Source organism: Sylvia atricapilla, chromosome 4 (assembly GCF_009819655.1).
Source record: "Sylvia atricapilla isolate bSylAtr1 chromosome 4, bSylAtr1.pri, whole genome shotgun sequence".
Taxonomy (NCBI): Eukaryota; Metazoa; Chordata; class Aves; order Passeriformes; family Sylviidae; genus Sylvia; species Sylvia atricapilla.
In genome coordinates, this window is record NC_089143.1 from 52,759,388 (window position 1) to 52,773,162 (window position 13,775).

At 40.9% G+C, this 13,775-nt stretch overlaps 1 protein-coding gene across 2 annotated transcripts in view; it reads right to left on the reverse strand.

The window, feature by feature from the left end:
- The window catches only part of GRID2 (glutamate ionotropic receptor delta type subunit 2), a 682,153-nt gene that overhangs the window by 81,054 nt on the left and 587,324 nt on the right, over positions 1 to 13,775 (reverse strand). For both annotated transcript variants that reach the window (XM_066317937.1, XM_066317936.1), the window contains exon 13: positions 10,740 to 10,935. In XM_066317937.1, coding sequence (XP_066174034.1) covers positions 10,740 to 10,935 — 196 coding nt within the window. The remainder of the gene's footprint in view (positions 1 to 10,739; positions 10,936 to 13,775) is intronic.

A 13,775-nucleotide genomic window follows, 5' to 3' on the forward strand; every position in this document is an offset into this window, starting at 1 on the left:
TGGAACAGATATTTTGTCTGTTTAGTAGCAAGTTGTTGAACAGAAATTACCTACAACTCTCAAAGCTGTTCTATGAATGATTGGTATGGCAGCTCCAAAAACATGAGGCAAGATACCTCTGCTACTTCTTATGCTTCTCACGATTTTAGACTTGCAGTAGATTTTAGATTCACAAAGTCATGGTTTAAGGCTGGAACATAGGGGATGTATAAAATGCACCCTCTCATTATTTCTATTCATCTCTCTTTTCTGTTGCATATATCTTTTAAACAACCTGACATTCAATCCCATCATTTGCATTTGTTAATGCATCACAAAGTTTTTGGGCACTATTAAAATATGTTAATACACAAAAATGATAGCTGGAAACATTTAAGCAAGAAAGCGAATACACTACCGAGTTCTGTGCCTGGAGCAAGAGTGGGCTCTCCTGCCTCCATCCACTGATCATGAGACAGAGCCTGCATTTCCCTCCCCTGTGTATGAAACATCCCCAGAGCAGCCCACCACCCTACCAGCCTGCAACTGGGCTTCAAAGTGACAGTCGGAGTTTGGGAATGCTTTGTCTGATTGCAAGTGGAAATGGTTGCACAGATCAACAGTGAAACATTTTAAGCCAGTGGAGATAACAAAGGGGATGTGTAACACTGTGCAGAGGTGAAGGGTGGAAAGAAGAAAGGAATTAGAAAGCTGGGGAAAAGTTGGAGAAGCTGTTATCCAAATAGAAGGGACAGAGGGTCAAAAAGCAGACAAATGAAAAAGTATGAGGGAGGAAACCATGTGAAGTGAGAATTCAGAAGGAAAAGAGCAAGCAGAGGTTGCTGGAGCTGTGTAGGAGTCTGTGTAGTCCCCAGACACTCTCGGGAGGGTGGTGTCATTAATCTTCATGAACCTAGAAATGTTATAGAACCTCTGCAGGAAAAGCACTAAGTTAATGGAGATAAGATGGAGAAATAAGAGCTCACAGGACCAGAATAACACATGCCTGATAACTTGTGTGCCCCCTGTAGCCAAACAAGAGTGCTCCAAATGGCAAACAACTCTTCTTTGTCAGGCATTTTGTAGAGTTTTTCTTTCTTAGGGTAACAAGAATGCAAAATAATGTAGCATTTTTTGACAGAAATTTTCCACCGATGCTTTTTAAAAAGGGATCTGGAACTAGATTTAGGCATAAAAGAAAATGTCTGGTTATTAAAGTGCACAAATTCAAATCTTTTGTCACCCTTCCATAGGAAAATGTCTGCAAGAAATGACCTGAAGAAGTAAAAGAATAACTTCAAGTAGGATATTTTGCTCATCCCAAGCTTTGCTTCCCTACAGATTGCACAGACATGACCCATATCTGATGTGACCAGACTATGAAAACATGCCTGGGAGTTTGTAACTTCCATCAGGAGTCCCTCTGGTTAAATAAAAAGCAAGGTATATGCTACTGAAAAATCCAAATAAGGGAATATCCCTCCACAAGCTGCTGACACAGGAGGAGGTTCACTGCACTGAGGCACCTCAGCACAGCTTGCTCATCCCTCATCATACAGTTTTTGGTAATTTAAAGTGGTTGGTCATAACCTTTTCTGCTGAGGCAATGCCACAGATTGAAGAGCCTGGGAAGGTAGCATATAAAATTTTGGCAACAGCATTAGAGGTAGATTTATGGGTTGGAAAAAGTTACAAACATCTATTATCCAGCAAAAGTTTCTTTACATTGCTTTTTCATTATATATATCCAGCATGTTTTCACTGTAAGATGCTACACCAGAAGCAATATCACTCTAGCAGCAGGGCACAACTGAGACCTCACAAAATTGACCCCTCAGTATCTTTCTGCCCTGAAGACCCACATCTCCCAAACCCTTCCTGGCCCCTGCAGCAGATAAACTTTGGTTTTAATTGAGAGAGCAACATGCAGCAGAACTTCCATTCTCCTACAAATATGTATGTGAAGACATTTCCAGTCTCATACTCTTTAATAAATCCTGTGTGTTACTCAGGAGATGGTTTGTAACAGTACCCAGGAGAGCTGTTTTTCTTCCAGTCCTCTCCCATGGTAATGCATAATAAATGTACTCATCACCTACTAAATGCTCACACAACTTTTCTTTTATAGATTATGACAACAGCATTGCTCTGTTAGATGTGAATCTGCACAAACTAAGCTACTCATTTGTAGGGGTGAGTTCAGCATCCTTCTCTGTTTATACCATCCTTTCTAACAGGTGCCTTCTTAACAGAGGGTGACCAGCTCAGAAAAATTAGGCAACAAATAATACTAGCAAAAAAAATTCCTGTGAGCATTATCCTGACATGTTCATGCTCAGCTTTTACAACCACTGACTGAAAATGCACCCTTTTTCTTAAATTATTTCCTAATTGTCAGTTTTCTTACTCCCTGATACTTTCCAAATTTTTTGATCTCGTAAAAATCCCAGCTTCAGGACAGAACTCAGAATTTCCACAATTAATCACCTGCCAGTGCAAATGAAAGCAGCCTTCATGCTGCTTAGTTATTCAGAAATTTTAATTCTGCCATATATAATGTTTAGGATTATGGTATTCAGATGTGATAGGGCTATGGAAACAAATGGGGATACAAACCAGTCTGGCAGCAATTCCCAAAGTGCTCAGCACCAGGAAAAGACACCAAAAGATACAAAGTCCTTACACAGGAAGCCACAAGCAGTTAGTCCAGATGTGGTGGTCTAGGTACATCCACCATTGAAGTGTAGTGTTCCCACCTTCCCTACCCATAAGACACATCCAAAGTTCTCCAGAAATAATAAAAACCCCAACCAACCAACCAACCCACCCAAACTCCTATATGTTATCTCAACAGCTGGAGATTGTTTCACACACAATTAGTTCTACTAGCACAAAAAAGAGTTCTACTTTTTGCGTGTCTGCGGATTTTTTTAGACCAAAAAGCTGGCAGTGCACTCTGGGCCTGATAGTGGCAGCAGCCCCTACACTCCTACAAAGCTGTGCTCCTGCCATCAGGGCAGGGATGCACTTCAGACATTTTGCTCATAAGTCCAGCTTAATTACTTCAGTTCTACATAAGAAAAACATCAAGTGAAACTTTCACTCACAAAGGAATCAGTTTTCCTCCCTGGATTATTCTGCTCTACTAAAAAGATGACTACAGAGCTAGACACAGGCTAAGGTGTGAAGTACTGAGCTTTGCATTTGTCCACCAGGATGAAGGACAGGGCACACTCCCCCATCCCATGCTCACTCCTCAAAAGGGCTGTCATCTGTCCTTTCTCCAGCTGAAAAGTCTGGACTCAGCTCTCTGCAAAACACAATTCTACAGGACTGAAGCAAAATTTGTTTCTCAGAGTGCACTTCACTGTTTCTTGTTTTTACTGCCATTTCTAGTCATAGAATATGATCTTAGTTTGGCAGGCACTGTACAAAATAAGCCACCAAGAAAAATAGGTTGCCATCTTAGGCACTCCTGACCACTTTGCAGAGAAGAAAATTGCCTGCCTACAACAGCAAAGAAAGAAACTTGGACACCTAAATTAGGCACCTGAAGTTACCCATGATGAGGGTATATTTATAGCCATTGACAGATCAAGGTGAAGCAAGACTACAAGAGAGAATTACCTTTGAACAGAAGATGGGATATATCTGTGGGGAGAGCCCTAAATAACCAAGTTTTCAGGCAAACAAGCATCTGAAAACAAGCAGAAAACTTCAAGATTAGAAAACTGCCTCTGAGATTATTGCAATGATGTTATTGTTAATCAATGAGAACATTCAAAAGAAATACGTAGCTGGCACCACTGTATCTGGAGAAACGGAGAAATAACAAGGAGCAATTGCCCAATGAAATCTTATTTTCTCCCTTTTTTTTAATATTGTATCAGATTGTTAAGAACTTTTAGTTCCCATGCTCATCTTTTGAAGTTAGGCTGTAGCTCTCCTTTGAGGATGAAGGCTGATAGGTCAGGCACAGAGAGGCTGTTTTTTGAGAAATGCTATTCATCTGATAATGGCGGTCTTCATTAATTTACTTCATTCTGGGGTACAGCAGTTTTTTGGTTTCCCCCACATCCCATCTATTTAGATGATTATCGTGTGTGTTCCTCTCTCCCCTCTGATTTGGCAGCTATAAAATAAACCAAAGGGAGGAAAAGAGCATAAAGAAGCAACAAAACAGAGCTGCTCAGCTGATGGGTAGCGATCACAGCCCACCAGAGACCTGGTTGTCAAGGTTTTTGTTAGTGTAATAACAAAGGGGAGCGTTAAGGAGTTTGAAGGAAAGACATGACTACTGTCTTGAGGGAAAACATACCTTACAGAAGGGTCCTCAGAGAAAGCAAAAAGATACTTTGCTTGAAAAAGGAGTTGCGCTGGAAGCTCACACAAATGATTTCCAATTCAGAAATGAGAAAGCTGCAGGGAGAGTCAGAATTCACCATGAAAGGCCTTGAAAGTCAAGGCAACTTTTTTACTCTTCTGTTTTTTTTTTTTTTTTAAACCCAGGAGCATTTTCAATGGAACTAAATGCAAAAAGAATTCTTTATAGAGGGCCAAGAAAATAACAATGGAAACTACTGAAGGGACAAGCTGGAGGTTGTATGGGTAAATCAAAGACATGGTATGGAAAGCAAATTGGCAAAACTTAATTGACACACCAGCAATAAAAAGAAAATTTAAGATGATGACGTCAGCTTCTGTAGACTTAAGGTTGAGCTAAGTTAGTGGTCAGGTATGAACAGACAGCAGAGGAAAATACACAAATTTTATTTCAGATTAAAGAAGCTCAGCTCAGTTTAAGAGAAGGGAAACTTCAAGTTGTCTCTGTGGAGCCAATTTGTTTGGGCTTAAGAGACAAGATTAAGCTATAGATAGAAAAGACTATAGTCCTGGATGTAGGATGGCCCACAGAAATTTCAGAACAGCTCTGGAAAGTTCTCAAAAAAACCTGAGAGATGAGAGAGAGAGAGCAAGCAAAGACATTCTACTTTCCTTCTAACGTAAGAGGTAGAATGGCACAGCACCACAGCAGTCAGTGACATCTGAGGTTGTTAAAGTGATTCGGGTGTACGCAGACTGACCTTTGAACAGAAATAAGGAGTAACTTGAGTGGCATTTCAGGGAGAGCAAAAACGGTGAGGTATGTTCAGTAGCATGTAAGATGAAACAGGAGAAGATGAACTCAGAAAAACTTTCCAGAAAACTTTGGAGACAAAGGAGTACAGCAATTATTGGCTTACTTAGTTGCTGAACGATCACATGTCCATGTAGATCTATTTCTTGGTAGGTAGGCTAACTTCGATTTTGACTTACCTATTCTTTTGAATAAAGCCCAACTCTGCAGAAAAATAACTTTTACAGGTTTCTACTCTAGATAAAACCAGTGAAAACTCTCTAGAAAGTCAAAGTTACATCAGACTTAATTATACACTCAGAAGTGTTGGTGAGGGAGAGCAAGCCTTTTGTGAAACATACCTTGAATTCTGAGAAAATGTGGTGGTAGGAAAAGTTTTGCATTTAGTTTTTAAAGCTATGCACACAATCTGCTTCATGCTCTGTTAACTGTCACAGACCAGTTATTGTACTTCCCAAACACACTGAGCTCCTGAGCTAACCCAGATAACTATTAGCCTTTTGATGATGCCTGAAAGTAATGCCACACTGTGTCTGTGGTGCTTTCTGGTCACGATTCTAATTCTTATCACTGCTGTAACTTTTTTAAAGCCCCAGATATGACAGTAAAGATACACAGAATTCTAGGGGGAAAAAAAAAAGCCAGACCATCCATGATAATATAAAGCAAGGGCAGTCAGTGCCTTTGGTACTGCATGGCACCTGTCAGCTCCAAATCATGGACTGTGCAGGAGGCAATAATGGCAAAACAAACTGCAAACAAACTGCACCTCCAGCTGTGGGAGTGAACACATCAAGGTCTTAAGGTTACTTGTCAACCTTACTACTCATAGAGCAGACACAGAACATCTCATCTGACCAAGAAGCATCAGCTCCAGGGGCAGAGGGGGATCAGGGAACCAGTGTCTGGGTTGATAATTACCCTTCTAACCAATAGCTGCACAGCGCACCTCATCTCCTGGTCATGAATTGAGATACTATGGAGAACTGTCTCAAAATTTTTATATGCTCTCACCTCTTCTGCTTCCTATGCCTTTCTTAGCCACTGTCAAACTGCTGAATCATGGTGCACATCCAGTATCTCAAAAGTCTGTCTTGGTTCTCTTTTGTTTTCAGCGTCTTTTTATTGGGCTACTCCATGGCCAGAAATGTTCACAATGAATAGGTGTGGACTACCACACATTAAGTAGATTTTTTTGTGGTGCAGTCAGTGAATCTGCCACAACAAGGGCAATTCCAACGGCAAATGTTTGAGTATATCAGGATAATTAATTAATTAATTCAGGAGGGGTTTTGGCCCATCAAGATAAGTCTTCGTGATGTTGCTACTGCTGTAAACAAATTAAGCGTATCCATGGCCAGTCATTAACAATTTGTTCTAGCACAGAATTACAAATTGTTATTACCCCTTTCTTCCCCATAGAAATAACCTTAGCAGAGCTTTGTTCTGGTCTATTCATAAATATTTTTACTATTACAGTATTTTCAGGAGGGTAAAATTGCCATCCACAGTGTCCAGGGAAAAAAAATGGGTTTGCATTCTTCCACTGGCATTGCAATTAGGATCACGAGAAAATCCAAATCTTGAGACCAAACTCCTTTTGATACTGTGAGCAAGTCAAAAAGAAAGTACTATGAGGCTACAAGGAGTCTCCCTTAATGCACCATCCAGAAGCACTATTTCACCTGACAATAATTCACAAGTTTCCTAGCAGCTAAATATTTTGCAGATAGAGTTAAATAGACAGAAGAGCTTTCAAACACATTCAGATTCTGCCTGGGAAAGGAATTTTTTCCACTCTTTACTACTGAGAGAAATGAAGACGCTGTAGGCTATGGTATCATGTTCAGAGGAACAAGGTGGGTAGGATAGGGCATTAGCCACTATTATACTCCAGGGAAGAAAGAGCAGACAGGGCCACAATAGAAGCGCTTCATTATATTTTAGATGGGAATAGTTCCAAGGATAGGAAAGCCTGTGGTGCTTGTAAAGGATTAAGCAGGGTAATGTGCTTTTTAAGAAGACATAAAGAGGTATGTAATGTGATATCTTTAAGCCTAGATGATTTTTCTTCGAGTCCTCAATGAATGTTTAAGCAGGCATGACTTGGGCCTCTGTAAATCCTCTCCGAATAAATAACTTCCGCAAAAACAGAGATTCCTAGGACAGAATGAGATGCATATTTCATATCCTATGCAAAAAAGAACGAAAATCAATTTGAGACACATGAAACACTTAGGAATAATAATGAAAAAGGGAAGATAAAAGTGAATATTCTCCAGAATGATCCAGGCTTATATAAAATACAGTTACCACCCCATCCATTTTGATTTGACAATGCAGGAAGACAAACAGCTGAGTGCTTCCCTACCTTAAATTCAGACCTTCAACAGCTTTTTACTACCTTTTGAGAAAGGAAGAGACAGTAAGTGGAAGAAAATATCTAAAGTGCCTGTGCTTTTCAGGCTGTCTCCTGCTTGAGGTGTTTAAAATGGCTCTCTCTTCAGGGTAAATCTATCCAGCTGCTCTCTAGCTGGACCTGTGGTATTTATAGCTTTCAATATGGACGGAACAGGAGCACACACGGTGGTATGTATGCGCCTGATTTATGAGAGAACAGGACCAATAAATATCAAAACCTGAAAACTTACAGTGACATGATCTTCCCATCTTATTTCTCTTGCCTGCCCTGCCCTCCTGCCAAGAAAAGCAGGTCAAAGCAGCAGAATGCCTGATTTAAAGTGTGGCTCTGCAATCACTGTCATTTGGCTGTATTGTATTTGCACTCACACAGGTGCCACTCCACACAAAGACACTGGTACAGCAAGCAGGCAGTCCTGCTGAGCGAGAGGGGTGAGGCACTGAGTGAATCAGTAGTTGGCCTCTCTCCTCTTCCCCCTGTTTATATATACATTAGCATTACACTGCTACTTTCCTCACAATAAAATAGTGCCAGCTCCACTGGACCTGTCAGAACAAAAGCAAGACAAAACTGAAGAACTTCTAGGATTTTACAAAAATACTTTGGGAGGCTTCTTCTGTGAAGGCTCCTTGCAAACCTCATTTAACCTCTGAGGTGGTGCAGCAAGGGGTGCTGACAAAGATGGGAGTGTCCACTGCATCCCTGCACACCTCTCTCCCGTGGTGGTCCCTCCTATCCCAATCCCTTCACAGCCATTACTCAGCTGAGTGGAAGTCCCTTTCCCTGTACCTGTTTGGAGCACTCACTAAGTCTCTGCTCTCTCACTGGGCACTCCAGGAAGGTTTGCTGAAGTCATGCTCTTGCAGAGCCTGGACAAATTGTTCTTCAGTCATGCTTTAGTGCTGATGAACGGGGAAAACAAAATGAGGCGCAGAGGAAGACCTGTTGGTGTATCTTGCCCAGGGTTGTAATCAGGGTAATAGCTCTGATGTGGCCAGTTAAATTCATTAAAGACCCTGAAGAGCATTATGAAGCATATAAATAGGCCAAGGGGCACCCATGAATTCTTTCTGAAATGTTTTGATTTTCTGAAATGTGTTACAGAGATTATAATCTCCACCTTTTACCAGATAGCTTTTAAAATAATAGTTTTCCTTGCCTAATATGGGCTTTTAACAACACTTTGTTCATGCAGCTTTCTTCCCAAGCAGGCAAACTGCAACTTCCCAAAAGCTTCTGATGAACAGCACCTGGCAAATAATCTTTTTCTGTGTCATTTCTTCGTGTAAAGCGAAGGAAGGGAGGAAACTGTGCACCTACATGTAGATGTGTACATTTATTAGTTCATTACCTAAGACCTCAGATTTTCAAAAACTAGAGGGTGGCTGGCTTGCTCACTTGATACAACTTAGTTTTCGACACGATCATTTGCCTATTCCTAGGATGCAAAAGCATGGGAAATTAAGAACGTGGATGTTTCTGGTTTTGTAGGTTTTAGGACAACAATTGCCATGTTTCCAGGAATGAAAACTCAGTGACTGTAATCTGGAATTACCTGCCAGCAGGATATACCATTTGTTTGGTTTTTCAAGCTAAAAGCTGTTAGTGACCACAGCTGTGTTTGATGTACTCTGTTTTTGATCCTTCTGAAACTCATTTTATAACTTGGGAATGGAAACCAGAAGGAGGGAAGGTTCCTGGTTTGGGGTTTTTTTATATATACAAAAGGCAAATCCCAGCTTTATCAGCCACTTACAAACTGAGCTAAAATATGTTCTTTCAAAAAAAAGCAATTTCCTCTAGCCAATAAATCTTCAGACCCTTTTTCTTGCTCTTTCAGCTTATGACTTTATCTAAAAGGGTTTCAAAAGTGCAGTTCCCCAGGACCTCTCCTGCCTCTTCTTTTATGCTGTTTAGCTTTTCAGAAGAGAAAATATGATCTTGGCTATACACAGATTCGATTGGGGATTTTAAAAAATCCAAATAATCTTTTTTATTTTTTAGTTCTTTTACTATCAAGAGCTCACCAGCAATTTAATCATTCCTCTTAACATACTCTTTTCTCTTGTTACTACCTAGAGTGAGAACATCAGAAATGTCAGGTTTTCCTGGCTAATGGATTTTGGTGGAGACAAAAAAGCAGAGTTCATCTAGATTTCCAGAAGTCTCTAAATCGAGATTATAAGAATGTGAACACACCATTCATGAATATTTTCTGTAAGAAATAGTCACATACTGAAGTTTAAAATAAAGTCAGCAAAATATGAAATTTCTTTGATTTGATTTAGAAGATATTTAACTTATATTGACTCTTATACTGAATTTCGTGGACTGGTGTTTCTATTAAAGCTGCAGCTGTCAGCCAGAATTTGGGAGGGAACTATTGCATTCACAAGCATGCCTACAAAGAGCTAGCTCTCAAAGCTTGCTGTGTTTTTCCACGGCTAAACCTACTACAGAATGCATTTGTGAGACTCTTTTTCAAGTCAGATCATCCATTCCTGCCTTCCTCTCAAAACAAACATGACCCAGAGCTACAACAGAAAGCCAGAATTTTCAGAGTGAGGAGACTGCAAAAAAGAAGATAAACCATACCTTGTATTTGGGAGTTCTGATTCCAGTGTTCCTATTCCCATTTTTCACCCTTACAAATACAGCCATCTCCTATAGAAACAGCTGCAAATACTTTTTGGACCAAACAGTCTAGGTACTTACATATTAAAATGCTATTCAATGCTACACACCTGAGAAGTCCCAATCCCCCATGCCAGTGAAATGGGCTGTCAGGAACTGATTCCAGGCATGATCACTGCCTGGGTGCAAATGTGTCCCTCTCAGCTAGAAGCAACAGCTAAGCAAACGTGTGTAGCCCTGGTTCATGCCTGAGATGTCTGGTTTTCTGAAATGATTTATTTTTGGGAAGTGTCTCCCCTTTTATACTGTTCTACACAGACCGATTCAATTGGTGCCAAGAAGACAAACCTCTTCTATCACATTGGTAAGACCAGAGGGACATCAAGAGGAAGCCTCTCCTAGGGAAAATATGCAAACAAATTTTCCATTACAACAACACGTCTCTTCAGAAAATTCCCTGAGAAAAGAATTTCAGAAAACCAAACATCTCAGACACGAACCAGGGCTACAAACGTGGAGTACCACAGGGAGTATCCAATAGGAAGCATGAAGGGAGCATGCCAGTACCTTCTGAATGCCTGCAGTCGACTCCAGGACGTTGTTCTCCGAGCCGTTGCTCCTGTTGATCATCCTCCACATCTGGGAATACATGCTGTCCCTCTCAAAAGGGTTCATCCCTTTCACCCGCACGTGCTCGTACACCGCCGAGTCCAGCACGGTGCCGTAGGGAATATCCGTCTGCCTCGAGAGATCCTGGAGAGACCTTAATTGTTGGGGAAGGAAAAGAGACACGGGAGACTTTAATCCACATCTTCAAGAGGAAGCAGCTGCAGGCAAACAAAGGGCAGCTCAGAGGAAGACCGATGTCATGACACTTTCTTCTGTTGGTTTTTCCCCCCCCCCCCCTTATTTTTTTTTCTTAAAAGATAAAGCAAGTCTGAAAAACTGTATTTATGATTTAAGACACAAAGAGGAATATGAAGAGAAAGGAAGGGGTGGAAAAAGTGAAAATGGATGAAAAAAGAACAGAAGGAGTAAGAGGACGCTGGGAAATGCCAAGCCCCCGTGAGCAGGGGCAAGGGAGAGGCAGGGAGGGCTGGAATCCTACAGAAGCTGGGTACCTGCCTACAGTGCAAACACAGACCCTGCTGTGGGGAGCTGGTGGCAGCACAAGAACTCATGAAATCCAGCCCAGAGCACCTGGGCTGAGCACCTCTGTGTGCTCCTGGCTTACACTGTGCAGGGCAGCTTGGTGGGAGTGTTTCTGCATGGAACTGTGCATCCATTTCATAGGTCACATCTGCATTATTTTCAGTAATAAGAGTATTTCTGTGGTACTTTCATGAACTGCTTTTTCATCATATTTTCACATTATCACAGCTCATGTTATTTAGTTTAATAAATTTGTTCCACTTTCCATGTTATCTAGTCTTATCCTTCTCTATAAACTAAAGGAATAAACCATTTTAGAAGTTTCTAAAGCAACCCAAATAGGGTTTGATCAACCCAACTTGCTTTGAACTTAAAAATTGTGTATTAGAACCGTTCAAAGTTTCCTTACCTCTTGGCCTTTATTTTCCTTTCCTGTGGAATTGCTCTCCCATACCTTTGATTCTTTAATGGCACTCATTAAAATTTCAAAGTAACTACTGCAATATGTCTACTGCTTAAAAGCCATTACAGCTTTCCCAGCACAAATTAACTGTGTATAAACTGCACAAATCTAGTGGATGACACATAAGGACAATCAAGGAGCTCAATGCTGTCTTAAAGAAAGCAATAGCAAATTGTAAAAGCTTATTGCAGACACAGAAAATGCAAACAGCAATGTAGGAAACTCATCAGATTCTATGCTGTATTTCTGAAAAATGCAAATATGAGGGCTAGTGAAAATGGCCCTATGGGGTGGGAGTTGGGAAAATGAAATTCTTAGGCATTGTGAGGACGGCACTGAAGAGAACAGTAATGACGTCTCACAGGATATGTATGCCATGAACAAAACAGAAAGCAGGAAAAGAAGAAATCAACACAGATCAATGGCAAGGGTTTAGATGTTAGGTAAGCAAAAAAGAAATCCTTTGAAGTTTAGACATATGGGCTTTGAAAAACATTGACCAAGAGCTAAATTCTAATCAGATAACATATATTAATTATAAGGAAGGGATAAATGTAATTGTGAGGAGTAAATAATTTAAGGTGTTAAAACCCCTCAAAGTGAGGGTTAGATGCTACATTTAACATTTCCTGATACCAAGTCTTCTACCAGAGGACCAAGACATGCCCTTGTTCTATGAGGAAAAATATGAGACGCTGTTAGAATAAGGCATCAGTACAATAAGTACTGTGGTTAGTTTGCAACTGAATATTAAAAAAAAAAAAAAAAAAAAAAAAACAAGTCCAGCGAAACACCTATGAGTTCTGAAAGAATAAATACAAAATGGCTGAGCTGTAAACAAAAATGTGAAACCTCCTCACAGCCGGTGAGCAAAAAGAAAGCAGTAAATATTTTAGAAAGGGGCAGTCAGGGGAATTATGCAAGTAAGCCACTTAGGTCATGTGCTTAAGTTTAATAAACATATTGAAATAAGCATGAATACTATTTTAAAGGTCAGTCCTGAAGTCTAGACATAACCAGTAGGTAAGGTTTCTCCAGGGAAATCAAGTCACTCATCCATTACACTTTGAAATTACTGAAAAACCCCCAAGAATTTCAAAAAGAACTTCCTCTCATCAAACAACATACAGACAGTGGAAGCATGAACGATCTTCAAAGGAGGAGTTCAGAAACATTTCCTAGCAACTCTGGGTAGCATTATAAATATTTGGTCAGAGTGGATGCTCTCGAGGGATTTCAAGGGTAACAGGAACAGCTTTTGTAGAACTGAACAAGAAGAGTGTGACCCTGCGGATGGGGACAGCAGCCACAGCTAAAGCTGAGGCACTCAATGCCTGCATTCCTCACTCTTCCTCACCAAGGTCTCCCAGGCCTTTGTGACTACAGGCAGGGTTCAAGAAGGCAATAAACAATGTGCTACTGGTGGTCAGATAAATCCCAACCAGACAAGGCAGGGATTGATTTGGATCACTAGATCCGTAGAAGTCAGAGTGTGCCCAGAAAGCTGGTCCATGTCCTTGCAAGGCCACCTGCTTTAGTTTTTTGCAAGGTGAAGGAGACTAAGGGAGATCCTTTGCTACATAAGCAAGAAAATGTCCAGACTATATCAGGAAAGTGAAAAAAAAAAGATGATTTATGGAAATACTGCTGGTTGTCCAACCTCATGGAATGAGTCCTCTCAGCACACTTCTGAGCACATGAAGGAGAAGCAGCCAACTGGGCAGCATCCAACACTGACTCACCAAAAGTAAGTCATGCAGACCAGTTTGGTTGCCTCCTACTGTTGCGGAGCTCGAGGACATGATTTGTACTCGGAGTGAAGGTTGAGCAATTCCAGACTGGGCCCTTGGGCCTCCAGGGCCTCTGGGGCCTGCAGGCCGCAGTGACGCAGCAAAAATTCACTAGGAATTCCCATTTCACATTAAGGTATCCCGGGGAATAATGGGTCTCTAAATGTAGAAGTGTAGTACTGACACTTTAGCCACCTT